Here is an 18,162-nt window from a genome sequence, read left to right as displayed (position 1 = left end):
CCTGGCTGGCTCAGTCGGAAGAACATGTGACTCTTGATCTCAGGGTTATGAGTTCGAGCCCCACATCTGGTGTAGGGATTACCAAAGAAATTAAATAAAACATACAAAATAAATAAACAAACTTTAAAAAATGAAATTGTTTTATTATTTCTCATGGTTTTATGGCTGAGTGGGGCTTAGCTGGATGGTTCTTCTGCTGGTCTCACTTGGGATCTCACAAGTAACTGTAGTCAGATGCAGGTAACATCTGTAACATCTCAGATGGTGACTTGGCAGGGACACTTGACAGGCTGTGCTCAGCTGAGATGTTGAGGTAGCTGAGTCACTGTCTCTTCTCATGTAGTTTCAGGGCTTCTCACTCTCCACGTGGCCTCTCCAGCAGGGAATCGGGGCATATGTATCAGAGCTCTCAAAGGCACAGAAGTACGTGCTGTCAGACCTTCTTTAGGGCTTAAGTTTGGAAATGGCATCACTTCTGTCATGTTCTGCTGGTAAATATGAGTCACAAGGCCAAGCCCATAGTCAATGTGGATTGGAACTGGGCAAGGTGTGCCTACCAAGAGGCAGGCTCATGGGGGGCCATCTTTGGGAAGCAGCTACTACTGGGCCAGAAGTTGGAAAGTCTTTGCTTGCAACGTGGGGATGTAGTGGTGGGTGATGAAGCTGGAAAAGCAGACAGGGCAAGGGTCAAATGCAACTTTCCATGCCCTGCAATCCCAAGTTGGTGGGGGGGGGGGGGGAGAAGCACCCCATCTTTGTGAGAAAGAAATACCACAATTCTGGCAACTGTCTCCCCAAACCCAAAATGCCATCAGTTGTCTCCCCATCTCCATGGAGGGGGATGATGGTTAGGGGCCATCTAGGACCCACCGTGTGTCAGAGGGGCCAGCACTCTCCCTCCCTCTGCCACAGCAGAAATTGAGATCTCAATTTCTTTAAAAAGTCTTTAAAAAAACAGTCTTTTACATCCTAAAGGTAAAAATCAAATCAGCTACTCCCTGCTTAAAACTTTTTAACACTCGTGGCATAAAATCCAAATACCTCCCCACAGCCCTCGCCTACATGATTTTTCTCATTCTGTTTTTCTCTCCTACTTCATCTTGGACCACTCTTGCCCTCACCAACTCTGCTCTGACCACATCCACCATCTCACATCTCCTTCAACCCTCCCTCCTGCCCCAGGGCCTTTGTATCTGCTCTCCCTTCTACCTTTAGCTTGGAATGCCCTTCCCCCTGCTTTTTTATGGCTTACTGATTACTCTGATTTACCACCCATCTGCAACATCACCACCCCCTCCTTCCCATTTTCATACTTTTTGCATTCCCTGCTCAGCAATTATCAGTGTTAGATTATTTTTAAATGTCTCTGTTTGTGTCTCCCATTTGAATGTGAGCTCCAGGAGGGTGGGTTGGCTTCACTGCTCCTGCATTTCCAGCATGCAACACATAAGCTCAACACATAGTAGGTGCTCGGAAAATATGCACTAAGTGAACAAATGGCCTTTTCCTCATTGTGGGAGAGTTTGTCCTTTACCTTGGACGTTGAAGAGTCATGAAGGTTTATAAACAGGGGAGTGACATGGTCAGACTTCTGCCTTTAAAGGTCCACCCTGGTAGCTGGGGAGAGGTTGGGTTAGAGGAAGGATGCACCTAGGCGAGGAAAAGCGGAGAGGAGGCAGACAAGACTGGGAAGGGGGGGCAAGGGCAGTGGGAAGCAGGTAAGAGACCTCAGTCCCCAAGGGCAGGGGATCTGGATGTCAAAGAAACGTTATCTTACAAGAATCAGCTCATTAGCTCTTGATCTCTGTAGCTTTGATTTCCTCCTTTTGCTGACTTGCTCCTTTTCTATCACATCTTGGAGCTCCCAGGCTATCTGCGGGAAAGAGATATTAGTTTACCTTTAATTGCTTTGCTGGAAGCCCGTGCCTCAGTCCATCCATGCCCTGTATTTCATCATTGTTTGGCCACAGACCCTGGGAGACTGGCTTTGGCAAAGTCCGGGCCACAAAGGGGTTCAATGGACTATGTGCAGCTTTGCCTATCTCCCTCTGTGTGGTCCTCTGGGGGTGCCCATACTTCCTCCCAGAGAGGGAGCCAGGGCTTAGCAGAGAGCATTACATGTAATAAACACTTTAAAATGTTAGGTAGTAGATGAGTGGGGATGGCCGAGTGAGTGGGTGGGCGGGTGGATGGAGGACGGATGGATATTTGGACCGGATGATCGTGTTGGGGGGATGAATGAGTGAATGAGTAGGTAGATAGGTGCATGAGTGGGTGTATGGATAGGTGGATGTGTGAGTAGGTGGGTAAGCAATTGGGTATATGGGTAGATGGGTGGGTGGGTGGGTGGATGGGTAAGTAAACGAACAGTTAGATGGTTGGATAAATGGTCGGTGGGTGAATGAATGGGTGGGAGGATGGGTAGTGAATGGAACATGTGAACGAATAGAAACAAAGATGGATGTGTGAGAGTATGATAGATGAGTGGGTAGATAAATGGTTCAGTGTGTAGTTGGATAGTCTGGTGGCTGTATGGTTGGATAGTATATGGGTGGTTGAATGAATGGTTGCGTTGATGGGTAGGTGGTAGGCAAAAGATAGAAGGAGAATGGGTAAATGTTTGGGTTGGTAAGAAATCCAGACTCGCCCATTTACCAGGAACCTGGGCCAGGAACCCCAGGGCTTGGTAAAGGCTATCAGGCTAGCATAGAATGGGCACTAGAATCAGACATCTGGTCGCTCAAGGGTCATCCAACAGCTAATAGGTATTTATATTAGAATATTCAGCCAAAGGGTGAGAGAGCCAGAAAGACTCTTAAGTGAGGTTAGATACATGCAAAGCATTTAGTACGATGCCTGGTACATAGTAACAGCTCAATGTTAGCTGCTATTCTACAGTTGTTGGTACTACTGTTACATTAATGTGTACTTTTTAGTGTTAATCGTGGTGCTAAGCACTTCATATGCATTATCTCATTTGTCCCCCCAGCAACTCCGAGAGGTAGATGCTATCATTAGCCCCATTTTACTCGATTATGATTATGATTATGATTATTGGGTGTGACAAAAGAGAAACAGGCAAGAAGACTGGAGTTCAAGCTGGTGGAAAATTCCCTGGGGCTGCTGGGAGTTTGGGCAAGCCACAGCAAAGAGCAGTTGTCTTGAGTGACATCTACTCAGAGATGTCAACGATTTCCCTTGAGCCTTTGGGTGCCCCCATAACTACCCTCATAGAGCAATTATTCCTTCCCAGGGGTCTGCGGGGGAGAGGGGAAAGGGGATTAATTAGTCATGCTCAGTGCCCAGAAGTGCCAAGAAAACGGAGGACACTCCGTGGGGTTATAAATAAGTGATGGCTGTTATTATGGAGGTTAAGAAGGAAAAACTGGCTTCGAGTGGATAGATCACTTGCTGCCACAGTTTAGAGGGGGTTCACCTGTATTTGCAGTGACGAATTGGGCTGATTTGATGTCGTTCAGCCTCAGGTAAAAATCTCAACACATTTTAGCAGGAAGTCTGCCAAGAGGCCATGAGCAGATAGGGTTTGTGCCTTGCTGCTGGTACTCAGCTGTCCGCTCTCTGGTTTGACCTTTGGGATGCTGTTCCCCTTGTGGGCTTTGTCTCTTTCCCATCTGTAAAATGACCTGAACTCTTACGGGGGGACCCCTTCTCTATAAAACATTTTGAATTTTATTGTTCTTTTTGCCCCGGGTCCTGTGAGTTCATTTTCTTTTCTCCTGTTTCTTATAAGTACATTCTAAGGAGATGGTAAACTTTGGGTTTGTGGAGAAAGAATTGTATCAGGTTGGCTCTTTGGGACATAAAGGAAAATATCATAACTTAATCTGGCTTAGGAAAAAAAGGGAGTATTTACTAGCTCACACAGCTGGAAAAATCCGGGGTATTACCTTCAGGCACATCTGGATCCAGAAGTTCTAATGCTATTGTCAGGACTAGTATCTCAATCTCTGGGTCTACTTTCCCCTGAATTGGCTTTATTTCTAGGTAGTCTCTCTTCTTATGATGGCAGAAAATTCTAGGAAATGAAGGCCAGATGTTTCCAAATAGTTACAGTCTTCATTCAGAAAATAAAAATGCTAAACTGGGTACAGTGCAGAGCCTGGGGAAACAGAGAGAGACTAGACCTATTCCACCGTCTGCACTTCCAAGATCCAGGCGTGGGTCTAGATGTTCTTTATCTAAATCCGGAACCAAACTTTGCAGGAATTGGGCCACCCAGAGGGAAGAATCTGAGTGACAAGGAACATCTAGAAGTAGCCTTGGGCTTGGGGAAGAATCTCTCCCGGCAGAACCCTGTGGCTGTGAAATTACCTAGCCACCTTCACCACCATCATCCCAGCCCAAGCCCATCACCTCTGGCCTGGACAATTGCAGATGTCTCACAAGGAGTCTTCCTGCTACCTTTGTCCCCCAACCTTTCATAATGCAGCTGGAAGAATCAGTTCAAAAAATATATCAGCACATGGGACTTCCCTGCTTAAAACTCTTCTCATGGCTTCCCATCGGGATTAGGAAAAACTCAAACTCATTCCTTGAACTTGAGAGTAAAATCCCAACAAGGCTCTGCATGACCTAGTCCCGTCCACCTCTCTAACCTCCCTTCCCAAGGTCATTTCCTCCTTAGGGCCTTTGCTCTCTTTGGCTCCCCTGCCTGTCCCCCCTTCCTCGGAACTTCACATGGTTGTCTTGTCCCTGACCTCAGGTTCTCACCTTAGATATATCACCTCCTCTGGGAAGTCTTCCTTGACGGTCCAACCACTCTATCTAAAGTTGCTGGCACCTCTCTCAGACATGCTCTATCACTTCCACTTGTGTACTTTTCTTCATGGTATTTATTACAATCCAAGTGATCTGGTTTCTTTATTTAGCTTGTTTATTAACTGTATTCCCCACCAGAATATAAGTCCATGAACACAGGGTCTGCCCATTTTATTCTTCTCACTGTATCTCCAGTGTCTCGAGTAGCGTTTGGCATATAGTAGATGCTCACTAATTATTGGTTGAGAGAATAGCGTTTCCAGACCAGCGAATACCTTTGCCTTCTGCTAAATTAATCTAGGGTTTCTCAGCCTTGCCACTGTTGACATTTAGAGCTAGAAAATTATCTGTTGTGGCTGTCCATCCATCCTATGCACCTGGAGGATGTTTCTCAGCATCCCTGGCCTCTACCCACAAAATGATGACACCTTGGACAAGGCTCATGATGATGGAGGTGATGAGAAGTAAACAAATTTTAAAAATATAGTAATATTATGCACAACACTATGGAAACGAATCCCTTCGTTTAAGAAATGAAGGGAAGAGCCAGAGAGGGGAAGTGGCCCTATGGCTTTAGTCAGTTTTTGTCTTTTAGGGAAGCTTTGCTCATCTCTTCAGGTAAATCCTTCGGTCCTACATTCATTTCTGGAGATTATTTGATGGATTCTGTCTCCTCCACTGGACGGGAGATCCAAGGGAGGATGCTTCCTTTGCTGAGCCTGGCACAGGGCCAGGCACACAGGACGTTCTCAAAAACCAGATGCCCAAGGTAACATGAATAAATGAATGAATCACCAGGCTATATAAATCAGCTGACCCCTCACTCTCTCTTCCTCTCACCCTACTTTATTTTTCACCTTAGTGATTATCACCAGCTGCCACATTGCATATTTATTTGTTGATGTATTTCATTGTCCGTCTTCCTCCACTAGAACCCAGAATTCCATTCTGGAATTAGATTTTAGCAACTAGCATGGAAGCTCATGAAAGCAAGGGCTATTTAAAATTGCAATCTGCCCCCACCCCACCCCTGCCTCTATCCCTCTCCTCTGCTTCCTTACCCTCTCAGCGCTTATCACTGCCTGACATATTACTACTTGACTTTCTTGTTTTTCATCTGTCTCCAGCCAGTTCTACCAGGGCCGAACGTTTGTGTTTGGTTCACAGCTGTTTCTCAGACGTTGATCCTAGTGCCTAGCACATAGAAGGCACGCACCCCCACGTTGTTGACCTGACAAAGGATGGAGGGATTGCGACTCAGCCAGGGAAGGCAGCCCAGGTGGGAAGGGCTGGACCGCCAGGTGCATCTCCTTCGCCCAAAGCCCCAGCCCGCCCCCAGCTTCACCTGGAGGCTGGGCCGGGCAGGCAGGAGTTAAGCGGTGCTCACGCTTCCGACCCGCAGGTGGCGCCGTCCCGCCTCTGTGCCAGACTCCGGGCGCTCCGAAGTGCGGGACAGAATCGCAGCCAGCGCGGAGCCGAAGCTCAGCCCCGACTTGTTGATCTCGCTCAAGCAGCAGCCGCCGCCGCCGCCGCCGCGGGAGCAGAAGCAGGAGCAGGAGGAGGTGGAGCAGGAGGCGCCGCCCGACCGCGGACCTGCCACCCGCGCACCCAGCGTTCGCCCGCGCCCCCAACCTCGGAGAGGGCGCCCGGCCCCGCGGCGCCTGCAGCCCTAGCGCGTTGCCTGCCCGGCCGGCGTAGGCCGGGCCCGGCCCGGCCCCGGGTCCGCCGCTGCCCGCGGGCGGGGGCGCCCGGGCGGCCGGGGCGATGCGCGGTCCCTGGCCCCGGGAAGCGGCCGCCCTGGGGGTGAGTGTTGAGGCTCGAGGCCAGCGGCGGGGACACAGGGTGGGGGGGACACCGAAAGGGGGCTCGCCTGCCGCGGCTCGGCCTGTTGGTCTACCCGGGCTCCGCGGCTTCAGACCGGGGAGGGGGGTGGTGTGTGTGTGTGTGTGTGTCGGGGAGGGGGGGGGGGTCCTCGGGCAAGGGTTGGGGCCTGGGGAGACGCAAGGGGAGAGGGCGTCAGGCTCATATGCTGGGGGGCTCAGGACTGCCCCCGAAATCACTAGCGCGCGGCGGGAGGAGGGCACGTTTTGAAAAGGCCAGAAAATTCAGCTCCTTTCCCCGCCTCCCACCTCCCCCACCCCTTCCCTTCCAAGCCCCGGGAAAGGCGCAGAACCCGGAGTTATAAAAAGCCATCGCTGGAGAGGAGCGAGGAGGAGGAGGGGTGGGGGGAAGGAGGAAAGGAAGAATGGAGCAGGTGGATCCGCAGGACTCGGCGTGCCCCTCCTGCGGTGGGGTAGGGGGCACAGAGGGAGGGGCGGGACTCCTTTGCAGATCTCGGTTTGGCGTCTTCAGAGCTCACTTAGTCCCCAGAGCGACCTCAAGAGACGCTCCCGTGGTTTAGGGAGCGGGGTCGCTCCGGAACAGCGACGCGGTCTTGACCACCCCATCTGTTGTGACCCCCGACAGGTGGGCACCTGGACCCCCACCAAAAAATTCCCCCAAAGCTTTCAAGGTTTAGAAAAAGCAAACCCGCTGCCACCCCCCACCCCCACCCCAGAGCTCAAATTCTAATTATTTCGGAGCGGGGGGAAGGAATAGATGAGAAATCTAAAAAAAAAAAAAAAAAAAAAAAAAAGTTTTTCATGCAGCGCCCCTCTCTGCCCATTGCGGGGCCTGGTTCGGGACTCGACGGGGAGACCCAGAAAGAAGAGAGTTTCAGCACTCGAAGGGGAGGACAGCGCCCCGGGCGGCTGGGTCGGGCCTGGGCCGCAGAACCCCGGGGTGGGGCCTCCCGGGGCCCCTGAGCGTCTCTTGGGGGCCCTCTCCCCGCCCCGAAGAGCGGCCCCTCCCTCCACCCATGGGGTGGGGCGGACTTCAGCACCGGCGGGAGGGACAGCGCCAAGCCTTTCTGCACCGCCCCCCCCCCCCACACCCCCTGAGCCGCTTAAGCACCGGGAAGGTCAAGGCCGCTTGGGGTCCCGGTGGAGGGGTGGGGAGGGGCCGCGCCCAGCTCTCTGTTTGCTGACCCGCGTCCGCTTCCTGCCTTGCAGCGGTCGGGATGGAGGTGAGAAGACGGCCGTGACGCGCGCCCGCGCGGCCCCCTGCACCCCCAGCAGCCCACAGCGCTCCCTGCCCCCCTCCCCCGCGGCGGCCGGCCTTGCCGTCCAGTGACAGCGGCCTGGGGGGGCAGGGGGGGCGGGGGCAGCCGGACCAGCGATGCCGGCGGGCATGACGAAGCATGGCTCCCGCTCCACCAGCTCGCTGCCGCCCGAGCCCATGGAGATCGTGCGCAGCAAGGCGTGCTCACGGCGCGTCCGCCTCAACGTCGGGGGTCTGGCGCACGAGGTGCTCTGGCGCACCCTGGACCGCCTGCCCCGCACGCGGCTGGGCAAGCTGCGGGACTGCAACACGCACGACTCGCTGCTCGAGGTATGCGACGACTACAGCCTCGACGACAACGAATACTTCTTCGACCGCCATCCAGGCGCCTTCACCTCCATCCTCAACTTCTACCGCACCGGGCGGCTGCACATGATGGAGGAGATGTGCGCGCTGAGCTTCAGCCAAGAACTCGACTACTGGGGCATCGATGAAATCTACCTGGAGTCCTGCTGCCAGGCCCGCTACCACCAGAAAAAGGAGCAGATGAACGAGGAGCTCAAGCGGGAGGCAGAGACCCTGAGGGAGCGAGAGGGGGAGGAGTTCGATAACACGTGCTGTGCAGAGAAGAGGAAAAAGCTCTGGGACCTCCTGGAGAAGCCCAATTCTTCCGTGGCTGCCAAGGTGAGTCTGGGATCTGCGGGAGATTGCATCGGTGGCTCTGCTTGTGTCTCCAGATCGAGGACCACGGCCTGGTGTGTGTGTTGTGGGGGGGGGGGGGGGGTCCTCTGGTTTAGTTCCCAAATGAGACCAGAAAGGGGAGGGGCTATGGCCCAGGCCTCAGAGATGAGGACCAACCCCTTTGGACTGTTCCTATTTGCATTGGTGACCTCATCCCTTCATTATTCAATACCTCGACTTTGTGGGAGACAAGGATTTGTGGAGGCATAAAAAATCCACAGCAAAGGGGTGGGCGCTGTAAATAAGAAAGCACAGAGCGACGCGAAAGCCTTGCTGGGATGGAGTAGAGTGTGGTCTGTATACACAGTGCTCCCTTGTGGAGTCCTAGACCCAGACTGGAGGGGGGGTGGTCACCTGCGATTCTAATACTTATCCCTGTATTCATAACCCCACTTTGCCCCAAGGAAGGAATGAAAGCAGCTTACAGACATGCGTGGAGGACACTGAAATACTGTCAGGCAGTTTTAACATAAGTAAGGAAAATGAGGCAAAGAGTCTCAGGGGTGGGTGTGTGCATGCGTGACGAATGCAGCTGGCTGTGGATGCTTGTGGGCGAAGGGTCACCCCTGGTTTGTTCTTTCTTTATTTGTTTGGTGAGTTTATTCCAAGAATGATTTGGTGCAGCTTGTAAAGATGCTTGGGCTGTCGGAAGAGGATGTAAATTTTGAAATGAGAGAGAAAAATGAGGCAATGTGGAAAATGAAGCAGAAGGAGACAGAAAGGCTTCAGTCACACTGAGTGGACCAGTGTGCTGTTGGGTAAAGGCAGAGGCTGTAACAGACTGAGGAAGACTTGGGGTGGGGGGACAGGCCAGGGAAGGGGGTCACTGGTTGAAGAGCGGCTTCTTTGTGTTGAGCTGGCTTCTGGGAATGCCTCGGAGAGATGGGGCCTGTCTTCAGGTGGCCAACAGGCAGGGTGTCGGGAATGAATGACAACACAGTGTGCTCAGCACTCTAAAAGAGGTTGTGGGAGGCCCGGAGGGAGCCAGAAAAGAGAAGTGTTGATGTTGAAATCCAGGAGGACCACTTTGGGAAAGATATGTGGGACATAACTCACTTTCGAAGAGTGGGGCCAAGAGGAGGGTGGGGGTGGAGTGAGCAGGTAGGTAAATGTATTCGTGGCAAAAAGAAAAAGGCAGGAGGAAGCGTATATATCAGCATCATGTATTTGCTCAGGTTGCCTCCTGCCCGGCCTGGCCTCTCCTTGTGGGATTCCCCTGGCTTAGGTAGCCCATTACTGAAGATCCACCTGCAAGGCTGGGTCCTTTTACTAGATCTGGCTGCCCCGGAAGAGGCCTCTGAGAAGGAATGCAAGAGGAGGTGGCTGGTAGGACGCTGGAGGGAGGCCTGAAGGTTTTCTCTCTTCCCTGGCAACCCTAAGTAGAGATTTCTAGGCCTGGTTTCTTCTTCTGTGGGCTGCCTCTGACCATAATCCTGCCCTAGGTTTCGTGTCCAAAAAACCTCCCTCTTAAGACAGTCACTCACCCTTAACCGGCTTAGGATCAGCAGACTTACTTTGCTATTTCCAGGCCTGACATGGGTTCTTCCTACACACACCCTATTTAGGTCCAAACATGACTCTTCCCCCTCCCTGTCCTGTCCCTAAGACATGAGACTGAGGGGCCACAGGGGTCGAGCCGCCCTCCCACAGAAGAAGCAGGCAAAGGACCGTGTTTGGGTTGGAGTCTGGCAGCAAGATAGGGGAGCTCAGGCTTGCAAAAGACGCCGTCTGGCAATAAACAGCCTCATCTTGCCCTCGGGTTAATCCGCTCGCAGGGACGAGCTTCATGACCTCTCCGTGATCCCAGGCTCAGGCTGTCAGCTCACATTCCTGGCAGATGGACAGTCTAGGGTGTTCTTCAGGCAGAACTGAGATGGGGAGGCAGGCAGGCTCATTGATCCTCAACAGAAATCCTGACCACCATTGATCAAATATTTTACTGTGTACGAAATGTAACAACACAATTAATCCTTACACCAGCTCTCTGTTGTTATCCCACCTTTCACAAATAGGTTCAGAGAGGTTGAATAACTTGCCTGAGGTCACACAGCAAGCAAACAGGAGTAGCCTGAAGTTCAAACCCAAGTGTGATTTTGAAGACCTTGTTCTTTCCATAATGATTTAATGCCACAGACTCCTCTCTAGTCTCCCCACTTTCACTTTTGCCCCCTGCGATCCGTTGCCCACACAGCAGCCAGAGTGAGCTTTTCAACATATAAATTGGATCACATTATTCATCTGCTTAAAATCCTCCAGAGATTTCCCACAACACTCTGAATAAAATCCACTCCCTCCACCATGGCGTACCAGACGCTCCTGAATCGGTCCCCACGTCCTCTCTGAATTCACCTGTTCAATCTCCTGTCATTCACTGGGCTCCAGACCCACTGGCTTCCTTGCTATTCCTGAAACAGGGCAGGCTTTAGCCTTCCTCAGGACTTTTGCATTTGCTATTCCTGCTGCCTACAGTGCTCTTCCCCAACTTGTCCCGTGGCCAGCTGCTTCTCCTCATTCCTCATTTGTGCAGGTCCCTGTCCAAATAACCCCTCCGCAGAGAGACTTTTCCTAACTCCAGTCCAAAACAGCCTCCTTCTCCTTACTCTCTGCGACCTCACTCAGGGTCTTTCCTGCATAGGCTTTAAGCACCATCTGAAATTGCATTTGCTTCCTTTCCTTTCTCCCCCTCAAGAGTGTGAGTGCCACGAGTTGTATTTGCTGCTCTGTTCCCAGCACCCATCAAGGTACCTGGTGCAGAGGAGCTCCAAATAACTACATGTGGAATGAGTGAATGAATGGATCAAGCAATCCGTCAGTCAGGGTGTCTCAGGTGTGGGGGCTCTGTCTCTCCTTCCTCACTGCCTGCCTGCGGCCCAGCTTCCCGGGCCTCTGGCCTCCTTCAGTTGTCTGCACTTTGCCCATCCCACCCCGTCCATCCCCCCACTTGGTTGTCTTGCTTGTCAGAACAGTAGAGCCTATGGAAATTTCTTGGAGACCACAGAAGGAGGTGGTCAAATGCAGGATCATTCCCAGGTGGTTGTGAGATACAGAAACAACCTTACCTCATGTGTTTAGAGCAAGGACAGACCAGGGGTCTGGGCCCAGCCGCATCACTTCCCCAGTTTCAGGCCTCACGTAGGTTCTTCGCCTCCGTAAACCCTAGCCTTCCACCTATAAATTGGAGCTAAAAGGCCCACCTTGCAGGGTCATCAAGAAATCATGTTTGTCAAGATTTAGCACAGTGCGTGTAGGAGTAGGTGGGGCTTTTTTTGCTAAATAATGAGTGCAGTCCCTTCTCTATGACCAGGTGGGCTGAGTTGCGACAAACTATTTCCTTCTGATAGCAGTACTGGAAGACAGAGCTGACGCTGTTAATAATTGATGGGATGTTCGGCAACGGGAGGCAAGCCAAAGCACAGGCCCTAGCCTTCACCGTCAGGGGCGTGGAAATCAAAATCCATTAGCCAAAAGGCAACGTGATTGATTCTTGTTGGGAAGCTAGGGTCAGCCCCGTTGGAGCGACAGGGCTGTGGTCCTGGGCCACCACTGGGTTTCTGCTTTCTCGGAAAACTCTACAGGTTTTTCTTAGCAGGAGAGCAAGAGGGAAATAATTTCCGAGGCCAGGAGTGTCTGCCCTCCCTGGAATAGTCTCACGGCATATATCTCAGTCTGAGATAATTTCCTGATTTCCAGATTGGCTACTGTTTATGGTGCTAGGCACTGATTAGAGGTACTTTATATGTCCTATCTCATTGAAATCCCTTCACCAATCCTATCAGATAATCTGCCAATTTGGACTGCAAGTAATAAAATAGAAGACTCAAAGTGGCCTCTACAAGAGGGAAGATTCTCACATAACAGAAAGCCCCAAGGTAGCTGGTTAGTCCTCCAGCTGGCTTGGTCCTCAGGCTGGATGCCTCATGTCACAAGAGGGCTAATGTAGGCCCATGAGATCCACCCAGTGAAGAGGGACATTTCCTTCTGTGTACCACCTTTTCTCTGAGAGGCAAACCTTTCCCAGGAGGCTCTATGAGACTTCTTTTCACATCCTGTTGGCCACGATCTGGTCACATGCTCATGTTCTCACTGTAAGGAAGCCTGGGGGAAGCAAGTGTGGCATTTTCAGATGCGGGGAAAGAATGGCTTTGATGAGGGGTATTAAGACTCAGGGGCACCTGGGTGGCTCAGTCAGTTGGGTGTCTGCCTTCAGCTCAGATCACGTTCTTGCGGTCTGTGAGTTCGAGCCCCGTGTTGGGCTCTGTGCTGACAGCTCACAGCCTGGAGCCTGCTTCGAATTCTGTGTCTCTGGCTCTCTCTGCCCTTCTGCCACTCACGCTCTCTCTCTCTCAAAAATAAATATTAAAAAAATTTTTTTTCAACGGATTCTTTCACAGAGAGTAAATGGAGGCTCTGCGAGGTGAAGTCACTTGCTAGAACTCACATAAGCAAATGCTCAGCAAATATTTGTTGAAGGAATGAAAATGGGGTTTGGACCAGGGTTTGAACCCAGCTTGGTCTGGCTCCCAGCCTGCGTTTCTTAATCCTGGAATCTTGGGTAGACCTTTCAAGCTGTCAGAGCTTCAGTAAGCTCATCGGCCAAATGGTAGTTATAGCCATGCCCACCTCTTGGGCTGTTTTGATGACTCAGTGAGATTTCAGATGTGAATATAATTTGCAAGTGGAAAGTACTTTATATGTGTGAATAATCATCATTATATATTATTATATTCAAAAGCAGGAATGGTCTTTATGTAATGGCAGTGATCAGTATTTTGCCCACCACAGATTTGCTTAAGAATCATCTCAGGTGAAAGGGGGGGGGCGGGACCTGGCTGGCTCTGTCCGGGGAGTGTGCAGCTCTTGATCTCAGGGTTGTAGGTTCGAGCCCCACTTTGGGTGTAGAGATTACATAAAAATAAAATCTAAAAAAAAAGAAGAAAGAGAATCATCTCTGGGGTCCAGCAGATGTGATTCTGTCTCAACTCCATGGCTTGCCAGTAATATGACTTTGGAAGTTCCTTTCCTTCTGTGACTCAGTTTCCTCATCTAGGAAATGGGAATTATAAGGGAGCCCACCTCAGAGGGCCATGAGGAGACAAGCTGCATAAAGTGCCTGGCACGTGGTCAGCATTCGATAAATGACAACAGTGATTATTCACGTTGTCACGGAATTCCTCTATACCTGCTACACCCCTGGTTGGCAACCTCTCCTATTACAGTGTTGTTAATTGCCGGGTCACTGCCTGCCCCTTTGGGACTTCATGCCTCTAATGTGATGATGCTTCTGCTTCCTTGACCTGAGCCAGGGGGCTTCATGTATTATCATTAAGTCGTCCGGCTGAGGTTCTTGCCAGCCCCAGGTCAGTCATCCTAGATGTCTGTATTTATTCCTTGGAGACGAAATTGCAGAGATGCGGAATCCTGGCTGTGGGGTCACACAGTCCTGGGTTGGAATCCCAGCAACCGTAGCTTCCGTTTTCTAATCTGTAGATGAGGATGATAATAAAACCCACCTCATGGGGTTGCCCAAGGGATTAAGTAAGATAGTGGATGTAAGGCATTGAAGTCGGGCTTCAGAAATGCCATACCCCCTTTTGATACAAGGAAACACGGCGGATGTTTCAACTAGCCTGGGTCCTGCATCGAGCTGGTGAAAGGTCAGGGACCGTTTCCAGGCCTTTCTGGCCTCACTGGTACCCTCATCAAGGCTCAAAGATCTTTCCATTCCTTTGGAATCAATCAGGATCGCACCTTGGCAGTGGGTCTCCCGGGGGTTTTGAAAGGCTACAAGATGTGAAAATGTGAAAATGCTTAGGAAGGAAAGTGTTGGCCAAATGAACGTTTGGCCAAAGCTTCATTAACTGAAAGAGAATAATAAACACCAACTCCATATCCAGCACTTTGTGTACTTCCTAGACTTAATAGTATCATGGATGGGAGCCCTGATTTTAGAGCTGGATTGCCCAGGTTCAAAGTTTGGTTCCTTTACTCACTAACCATGTGACTTGGGACGAAACGCTGTGCTTCTCTGTGCCCTGGGTCCTTCGCTCATAAAATGAGGGCAGTAACAGTGCCCATCTCCTTGAATTGCTACCGAATGAAATGGGTTAATGCACACAAAGCACTTCGAATAGGGTCTGGCACAGAGAAAGCATTCAGTAACTGTCGGGGGGTTTTGTTTTGTTTTGCTTTTAATTGTCATTGTCTCATTTCATCCTCCTGATGATCCTGCCAGATCAATAAGCTCCTTTTCAAAGAGTTGTTCTTCCTTTAAAATGGTACATGCTCATGGTAAGGTGAAGTTCTATAACTTGCTCAACAGCAAGAGGGGCCGTCGGGACTCAGCCCTGATAGAGGCCATGCAGGTCTTACCCAGATCCTTTTAGCTTTTACCATTTCGGGGCCACTAGCCCAACTCCCAGCCACCAGCACCTACTGTTCTTTGCCTTAGAGGCTCCCTCTGGCCGGTGGAGTCCAGTAAAGACAGGGACCTGATGCCCCACCCAGAGCAGCCCTCAACTGCTGCCTGATGGGGGAAGGTTGCAAACACTCCAGTTCCCTCACCCTGGAGGGGGGTATAACTCAGCACCGGATGGTCTACACTGGGCCCCAGAGTTCCTGAGAAGAATTAAGCTCCAGGTGCCTACAGTAAGTAGTTCCTTGCTTGACAATACACCCAGTTTGCTTCTTTCCCTTCCCCGTCTCACGTCCCCTCTCCCCTACCAGGGTTTTCTGGGATCCCTTCCCACATAAGCTGCTTGTGTTTGGATCCCTGACTTCGGATCTGGTCCTGGGGGAGCGAGCCAAAGATCTGTGGGAAATGTTTCTTCATCAGTGTCCTAGTATTGTCTTGCGGGCCAGAAAGGCCTCTTACGACAACACCCCCACCGGAGATGGTCTTAAAAGAAGAAAACCCAGGGCCAGCGGGCTGTGTCGGCCCCTTCCCCATCCCTCCCCGATGAAATGAGAAACAATGGCAGCCGTAGCTACCACTCACGGCTTCCAGTGAGGAGAGCCAAGCACAGTGCAAGGAACATTACGTGCCCACCAGATCCGATTCCCACATCACCCAGTGAAGGAGGGAAAATTACCCTCGTCTTGCCGCCATGGAAACTGAGACCCCGGGAGGCAACGTGGCTGCCACGGCCACACAGGGAATAGGAGGACTCCCTGACCGGGAGCCCGTGGTCTGGCCTCTGTGCCGTGTGGCTGGCCTTCCAGAAGTAAGAAGCGAGCCCAGGGATGCCACCCCTAGCTTTGCCTTCTCACCGTAGGGAGAACGCTGTGAGGGGAGAGGTGTACTTGGTGTCTCCCACCTGACTTGGGGGTGTTCCTGGCTCCTGATCCATAAGGACCTTGCCCCCAAAGGCTTCTGGATGGGACCACTGGAGACACAGGGTTAGCATTAAGCATTATTTTCATAGGTAATTTCACCGATAAAGTCCACATCCCTTGAGCTTTGAGAAACACTTCCGCCTGGGCCCCACAGTAGGAATATAACCCCCAGATGATTTCTTGCTTTATTTATGGCAAAATACATATAACATAAAATTCACCCTCTTAACCATTTTTAGGTGTGTAGTTGAATAGGGTTGAGTGTATTCACATTGCTGTGCAGCCAGTCTCCAGAACGTTTTCATCTTGCAAACCTGAAACTCTGTATCTGTTAAATTCATTCCCTACCTCTCAGCCCCTGGCAATCATCATCCCGTCTCTATGAAGGTGATTGCTCTAAGTACTTCATATAAATGGAATCATACTATATTTGTCTTTTTATGACTGGTTTATTTCACTTAGGTCAGCGTCTTCACAGTTCATCCATGTTATAGCCTGTGTCAGGATTTCCTTCCTCTTTAGGGCTGAATAATACTCCATTGTATGTGCGGGCCATACTTTGTTTAGCCCTTCATCCATCAATGGATGGTTGGCTTGCTTCCACCTTTCGGCTACCGTGAACAATGCCGCCATGAACATGGGGGTACAAATACCTCCTCAAGACCCTGCTTTTAATTCTTTTGGGTATGTAGCTGGTAGTGAAATTGCTGGATCGTGTGGTAATTCGATCACCACCATGGAACCGCCATATTGTCGCATCATGGTGCATTTCCACCAACAGTGCACAAGGGTTCCAATTTCTCCAGTCCTCACCAACACTTGGTATTTTCTGTTCTTTTGATAACAGCCACTCTTTTGTGTGTGACATGGTATCTCGTTGTGGTTTTGATTTGCATTTCACTAATGATGAGTGATGTGGAGCATCTTTTCGTGTGCTTGCTGGCCATTGTACACGTTCTTTGGAGAGATGTCTATTCAAGTAATTTCCTTATTTTCTAATCAAGTGGTTTGTGTTTGGTGGTTGAGTTGTAGAGTTCTTCATATATTCTGGGTATTATAATACCCCTTATCAGATGTGTGATCTGCAAATATTTTTTTGTTTTTTTTTTAACGTTTTATTTATTTTTGAGACAGAGAGAGACAGAGCATGAACAGGGGAGGGGCAGAGAGAGAGGGAGACACAGAATCCGAAACAGGCTCCAGGCTCTGAGCTGTCAGCACAGAGCCCGATGTGGGGCTCGAACTCACGGACTGTGAGATCATGACCTGAGCTGAAGTCGGACGCTTAACCGACCAAGCCACCCAGGCGCCCCTACCTGCAAATATTTTTTACCATTCTGTAGGTTGCCTTTTCCCTTGAGTGATTGTGTCCTTTAATGCACCTAAGTTTTTAATTTTGATGAAGTCCTATGTGTCTATTTTTTTCTCTGGTTGTCGGTGCTTTTGGTGTTGAAGCGAAGAAGTCCTTGCCTAATCCAATGTCCTCCACCTATCTTTTCTTCTAAGAGTTTTATACTTTTAGGTCTTACGTTTAGGTCTTTGAAACACTTTGAGTTAATTTTTGTGTGTGGTGTAAGGTAAGGGACCAACTTTATCCTTTTGCACATGAGCATCCAGTTTTCCCAGCACCATTTGTGGCTCCAGATGACTTTGACTCCTGGGAAGAGCCCTGGGGTAAGGAGAGTCAGAGGTCCTGACAGATGTAGAGTTCTGCACACCGTGCTGGGGATGTAGAGAGGTGCCGTCTGGGTCATTGTTGACAGAGATAAGGGACAGTCCCTGACACATCCAGCATGGCCCCCCCCCCCCATTCTCCTTTTCCACTGAAGAAAGCTTTGTGGAATGCCAGTCACACACACACACACACACACACACACACACACACACACACACACACGTCAGTGACACCTGTCCAGAATGTGGCCACTTCTCACTGCCCCACTGCTGCGTTCCTAACTCAGGTCCCCCTCCTCTCTTATCTGAACCACTGCAGGAGCCTCTTCCTGTCTGTGCTCCCACCTCCCCACACCCCCGCAGTCTGTCCTCCACATGGAGCCAGAGGAACTTCTGAGTCAGATCTGCTCACCCCCCTGCTCAGAATCCTCCCATGGCTCCCATCTCCCTCGGAGAAAAAGCTCAAGTCCTGTCATCCAGGGCCCTTGTCTGGCATCTTTCCTCTCTCTTCCAACGTCCTTCCGGCCTCCTTCCCTA

The 18,162-nt window shown here is 50.8% G+C and overlaps 1 protein-coding gene across 1 annotated transcript in view; it reads left to right on the top strand.

Moving 5' to 3' along the window:
* Nucleotides 1–6,230: 6,230 nt before the first annotated feature.
* KCNB1 (potassium voltage-gated channel subfamily B member 1) overlaps nt 6,231–18,162 on the top strand; it is a 94,753-nt gene continuing 82,821 nt past the window's right edge. Inside the window, exons 1-2 of the mRNA XM_086702453.1 lie at nt 6,231–6,582; nt 7,830–8,562. Of these exons, the coding sequence (XP_086558579.1) occupies nt 7,996–8,562 (567 nt within the window). The 5' untranslated portion in view covers nt 6,231–6,582; nt 7,830–7,995. The remainder of the gene's footprint in view (nt 6,583–7,829; nt 8,563–18,162) is intronic.

Source organism: Puma concolor, chromosome A3, assembly GCF_028749965.1.
Source record: "Puma concolor isolate L17-30 chromosome A3, mPumCon1.1.hap2, whole genome shotgun sequence".
Lineage (NCBI taxonomy): Eukaryota > Metazoa > Chordata > Mammalia > Carnivora > Felidae > Puma > Puma concolor.
Note: the sequence above shows the minus strand (reverse complement) of the source record. Positions and strands in the feature narration are given on the sequence as shown.